The sequence below is a fragment of the Gracilinanus agilis genome, chromosome 1 (genome assembly GCF_016433145.1).
Source record: "Gracilinanus agilis isolate LMUSP501 chromosome 1, AgileGrace, whole genome shotgun sequence".
Taxonomy (NCBI): domain Eukaryota; kingdom Metazoa; phylum Chordata; class Mammalia; order Didelphimorphia; family Didelphidae; genus Gracilinanus; species Gracilinanus agilis.
This window is the reverse complement of record NC_058130.1, coordinates 210,268,878-210,274,987: the sequence shown is the minus strand read 5'-3', so window position 1 is coordinate 210,274,987 and position 6,110 is coordinate 210,268,878. Positions and strand designations below refer to the sequence as shown.

At 40.7% G+C, this 6,110-nt stretch overlaps 1 protein-coding gene across 1 annotated transcript in view; it reads left to right on the top strand.

Moving 5' to 3' along the window:
• Nucleotides 1-1,939: 1,939 nt before the first annotated feature.
• The window catches only part of LOC123249720 (kinesin-like protein KIF19), a 116,382-nt gene continuing 112,211 nt past the window's right edge, over nt 1,940-6,110 (top strand). The window contains exons 1-2 of the mRNA XM_044678856.1: nt 1,940-1,984; nt 3,066-3,146. Coding sequence (XP_044534791.1) covers nt 1,943-1,984; nt 3,066-3,146 — 123 coding nt within the window. The 5' untranslated portion in view covers nt 1,940-1,942. The remainder of the gene's footprint in view (nt 1,985-3,065; nt 3,147-6,110) is intronic.

Here is a 6,110-nt window from a genome sequence, read left to right as displayed (position 1 = left end):
CTTAAAACTGAAACCTTCCATGTATGCTGTCTCCCCCATTAAATGTGAGCTCATTGAGATCAAACTGTCTTACTTTTCTACTTTGTATACCCAACGCTTGGCACATAGTAAGTAATAAATATTTCATTCATTCATTCAGTCAATCATCATCAATAGCTTCACTGGGACACAAACCTAGAACTGAAATTTCAGGGTTAAATGACATGGATATTTTTTTACCCCTTTACATAATTTCAAAAATGACTACTGATTAGTATTTCCACTAATGACACATTATTGGATCTATCTTCTAATAATCCCTCTAACATTGACTAGTCCCATATTTTGCCATCTTGACCAATTTTCAGGGTGTAAGGTGAAACTTTAAGCATATTTTGATTTGCTTTTATTTTATTAGTGATTATTTTCATATAACTTAATAGTTTTCAATTCTTTTATCCTTTGATCATGCTACATTTGTAAACTTGTAAATGTATTTATCTTTTCTTTAGTTCTATGTAGAAACAATTTTTGACAATTGTTTTCTGACATTTTAGAATTCAGATTTTCAACCCTTCCCCCCACCTTTGAGGTGGTAAATAGTCCAATATAGCTTATACCAGTGCTGTCATGCAACACATATTTCCTTATTGCTTGTGTTGTGATAAGACATATCACATGTAATAAAAAAAACTCATGAAGGGAAAAAAGTGAAGGATGGCATGCTTTTGAAAATCACGTTACATTTTTAAAAACTTTTTAATCAGCAGAAATCTTACCTTCTCACTCCCTACTGTACCTTGTCCAGCTGAGATAGAAAGAAAAACAAAATCTGGATTAGAAAACCTGGATTAAAAACATATAGTCAAGGAAAACAAATTTCTACTGTTCCCCTTCAAATGTGTCATTCTTCATTCAGTCAACCTCTGTTAGGAGATGGATAACATGTTTTCATCATAAGTCCTCTGGAATTGTGATTTATTATGATCAGAGTTCAAGTTATTTATTTCTTCTAATACTGTTGTAGTAAATTCTGGTTCTGATTCTGCTCACTACATCAGTTCATTCAAGTCTTCCCAGATTTCTCTGAAACCATCTCTTTTCATCATTTAAAAAAAGAAAGAAAAAACCCTTACCTTCTGTCTTAAAATCAATATTGGTTCTAAGGCAGAAGGTAAGGGTTTAAAAAAATCAATACTGTGTATTGGTTCTAAGGCAGAAGGAGCATAAAAAGCTAGGCAACGGAGTTAAGTGACTTGCCCAGGGTCACACAGGTAGGAAATGTCTGAGTTCAGATTTGAGCCCAGGACCTCCCATCTCTAAGCTTGGTTCTTAATCTACTGAGCCACCCAGCAGCCCTCTCCCCCTCATCCCCCATCATTTCTTAGAGTGGCAATAATATTCCATCACTTTTATATACCATAACTTGCTAAGCCATTCCCCAGTCGAGTGGTGCCCCCCTCGGTTTCCAAATCTTTGCCCAAGAACTGCTGCTATTTTCTGCATCTGTTGATCCCCCTTCCCTCCTGATAGGGCTCATTACCCCATCAGTTCTTGTGGACTGAGGTCGTTCATGATCGTTCTAACGCTATTATTTAAAAGCAAGGCTGCTCCAGCCCAGACTTAAGTAAACTCCTTCGCACTAGGGAAGCCTGTAAAAAATGAGGCGAGACTCGCGGCTCTCCACAGTCCAAACCTTTCCCAAGCTGCCCATTGCCGGGTCCGTCCCACGAGAACCTCTCGGGACCCCGCGCAGTGATGTCATCCCGGGCCAGCCAGGCATATGATGAAGCATATCTGTGGGGACTGCAGGGTACCCAGAGGCGCTGTCGGTGACTGGGAAGGCACAGGTGTGTGGCTCCGCTCCTTGCCCATTCTTATGCCCTCCCGGCTCAACGCGCCCTCGGCGGAGGAGCGATCTTCCCGAGCCAGCAGTGGAGTCGGGGGTCGGAGCAGCCCGGCCATGAAGGAGCTCCCAGCTGAGCCTAAGGACCAGCAGCTCATGGTGAGTCTGAGCCTCGCTTCCTCGCTTCCTCCTTCCCTCAGATCCACAGCAGGGCGGGGTGGGATTCTGGCTCTGGCCCTGCTCTCTTCCCGGCTCTCTGGACTGTTCTCCTTTACCCATTAAGACTTTCCCAAAATCCCAAATCCCGCATCCTGCCTACCTGTCTCTGCTCTCGTGAGAGCTCTCAGGTCTGCTACTCCATCTTCCCGCTTCTCAGCTTCTTTGCCCTCCTCCACAGCTCCGCTATGGGTTTCCTCATCTCCCCATTTTTAGCACTCGGGTTATTTCTTCGCGTGAAAGTAAGGGATTTAGGTAGCCTCCCGACGCCCCCATTCCCAGACTGGGATTAGGCACATCGCCCTCCACGGCCCGGAGTTACAGCATTTCGGGAAATTCATCCACCCTTAAAGAACGAAAGAAATGCAAAAGAAAATTGAGAGAGCTGACTCTATTGAAATGGATTCTGTACCCTCACGGGCTCTATAAAGGTTGACCCAAACTACAGAAAAACAAGTTTTTATAGCTCTTCTAAGGATGGAATCATTTTTCGTTCTCTGGGGGCACTTTCAGCAGGCAGGGCATAAGAAGAGTGGGCACTGAGTAGAGCCACACACCTGTGCCCTCCCAGGCACCAACGGAGGCTCTTCTTAGTTCCTGCAGTCCCCACAGAAATGGAAGAGTATAATTTGAAAATATTTTTTCATCAAATGTATGATTTTGGAAACGGATTTTTCTCCTTTCTACAAAAACTTGGTTTATACTTTCTTACCTGAGATTTCCCTTCCCTAAAAAGTCCCTTCCCCTTTTTTTTAAATGAAGATGTTGGGTTTGGGATTGAAGGATTAGTTGTTTGTTTGTTATTTTTTTTCCTTGAAGGGGAAAATCTGATTTCTTAGTATTATAAAAGGAGTGAAATTGGGGCCAGAAGATACATAGTTCATCTTTTATAAAGTTTAAGGTGTATCAGAAAGAATGTATTGGTAGAAGTCACTATTTGCATGCCTTTTCCCAAAAGAACCCTCGAAGGAAAATTGGAAATATTGCTTCTAAGAAATAATCTTTATTCTTTCTCTATATGCAGGTAGCTCTCCGGATCCGCCCAATTAATGACACTGAGTTGGATGAGGGAGCTGCAGTCATTGCCCACAAAGTGGGTGATCAGGTGAGAATTAGAAGACACTATAGGCTAGGAAATTTAAAAGGTATACTTAATTGGATTCTAGTGACTCCACGTGATTAATGATGCTCTTAGGTGGCATCTAGCACAATATATAGAGAAGGTTGAACCTGGAGTCCCAAAGCCCTGAGTTTAAATTTGGCCTCAGGCACTTATTAGTTGAATGACCCTGGGCAAATCAATTTTCTTTTTTTAAAGTTTTATTATTTTTTATTTAGAATATTTTCCCATGGTTACATGATTCAGGTTCTTTCCCTCTCTCCAGCCCTCTCCCAGCCCACCTCCCCCCAGCTGACACGCAATTCCACTAGGTTTTACATGTGTCATTGATCAAGACCTATTTCCATATTATTGATAGTTGCACTAGGAGTGATTGTTTAGAATCTACATCCCCAACAATATCCCCATCAACCCATGTGTTCAAGCAGTTGTTTTTCTTCTGTGTTTCTATTCCCACAGTTCTTTCTCTGGATGTGATTAGCATTCTTTCTCATAAGTCCCTCAGGATTGTTCTGGATCATTGCATTGCTGCTAGTAGAGAAAAGTCTGTTATGTTTGATTATACCACAGTGTATCCGTCTCTGTGTATAAGGTTCTCCAGGTTCTACTCTGTTCACTCTGCATCAGTTCCTGGAGGCCATTCCAGTTCACATGGAATTCCTCCAGTTCATTATTCCTTTGAGCACAATAGTAGTCCATCACCAACAGATACCACAATTTGTTCAGTCATTCCTCAATTGAAGGACATTCCCTTATTTTCCAATTTTTTGTTACCACAAAGAGTGCAGCCTAGGGGCAGCTGGGTAGCTCAGTGGATTGAGAGCCAGGCCTAGAGACAGGAGGTCCTAGGTTCAAATCCGGCCTCAGACACTTCCCAGCTGTGTGACCCTGGGCAAGTCACTTGACCCCCATTGCCTACCCTTACGAATCTTCCACCTATAAGTCAATACACAGAAGTTAAGGGTTTAAAAATTAAAAAAAAACAAAAAAACAAACAAACAACAAAGTGCAGCCTGGGCAAATCATTTAACCTCTGTCTCCTCCATTTCCTTCTCTCTAAAATGAGGACAAAAACCCATAACTCTCAGGATTGTTGTGCAGATAAAATGAGATAATATTTATAAAGTGCTTTGCAAACTTTAAAGCACTACATGAATGTTAACTATTATTGCTATCCTATCTTGATAAGAAAAAGCAAATATCTTTTGCTTAAATAATACTATGTAAACAAAGGTCAAAAAAAAACAATTACTTTAAATGCATAGGTACAGAACTGTAGAATACCCAAGCAACCTTAGTTTCCTCATCCTAAAAATATGAAGAGTAATATTCTCACCACTTATCTGATGTGGTTGGTAAGGGGATCAAGTATGATCATGGAGATAATGTGTTTAAAATGTCATAGAAATATTAATTTTTATCATTGATGCTTGGTCTGCCTGGTTTAGAGAGCTGAGAAATATTGGCTGATGATGGTTATTAACCATGCTGGAATTTAGTAATAAAATAGATTTCAAGATTATGTTCCTAGAGCTGAAGGCAATATCAGGGACAAAACACAGCAAGGGATTTCCAAATTTTCCATCCTCTGAATTAACTTTTTACCTCTAATTTCACTTTTACATTCTGCCCAGTCTCATATTTACTTGTGTTCATCTTATCTCCCCTGTTACATTCCATATTCCACTAGATTAGGGATCATGTGTCGAATTTATCTTTTGTGTGTGGTACACCAGAAGGAATGCTGAATTTGGAGTCATAGGTATTCTGTTCAAATCCTAGATCTGTCACTTCCTTGTCCTGTTACCTCAGATAAATCACATCATATGATATCTGGATGCTGGTTTCTTATCTGTAAAAATGGAAAGGTGGGACTCAGATAACTTCTGAGGTCCCTTCCAGGATAGCCAGGTGGCACAGTGCCATTCCTGGAGTCAAAAAGATTCATTTTCCTGATTTCAAGTCCAGCCTCAGACATTTACTAGCTGTGTGACCCTGGGCCAATCACTAACCCTATTGACCTATGTCTTCTTATCTGTCAAATGAGCTAGAGAAGGAAATGGCAAACTGCTCCAGAATTGTTTGCCAAGAAAACCTGGAATGGGGTCATAAAGAGTTGAATACAACTGAAAAAACACCTGCACAACAACAAAGGGTCTCTTCCAAGTCAAAACCTCTGATCTTAGGAATGAAATTATGAAATTCAGTGGATTTTTGCCAAGTGAGACAAATGCACACTTCTCTTTGGAGGAATGAGACTATTTCTGCATGATGACCAGACACAAAAATAGTGATGTCACTTTTTGCAATAAAAATAAATAGCTAATATTTAGATAGTGCCTTCTTTGTGCCTGGCACCATATTAAGTGCCTTACAATTATTACCTCAGCTGATCTTTATAACAACCCTGGGAGTCATTATCTTTACAGATGTGGCAAACAGAGGTTAAATGACTTGCCTAAGGTCACAAAGATAATACATGCCTGAAGCTGGATTTGAATTCAGGTCTTCCTGCTATCTACTGTGCCACCTAGCTGCCTCTATCTTGATCAGCTGAAGTTAATATTTATATTTGTTAACTAATACATCTTTGAGTGCATGATATGAATGGAGCACATGTGTATATTCATTTAAAGAACTTTAGACCATCATCTGTATGCAAGGCTCTGTGCTAGGTTCTACAGGATATCTATAACTATGTCTATACACATGTGTGCATGTATAAACACAGTCCTACCCCTTAGGAGCATATGGTCTCCTATATGTGTCTCTATATATTTAAGGATGCATGTATAATATGTCTTCTGTAATAATGTCTATATGTATGTGTGCAGGAGGAAGGAGAGGGAGAGAGGGAGAGACAGAGAGAGACACAGAGACAGAGACAGAGACAGAGACAGAGAGGGGGGAGGGAGGGAGACAGAGACAGAGACAGAGAGGGGGGAGGGA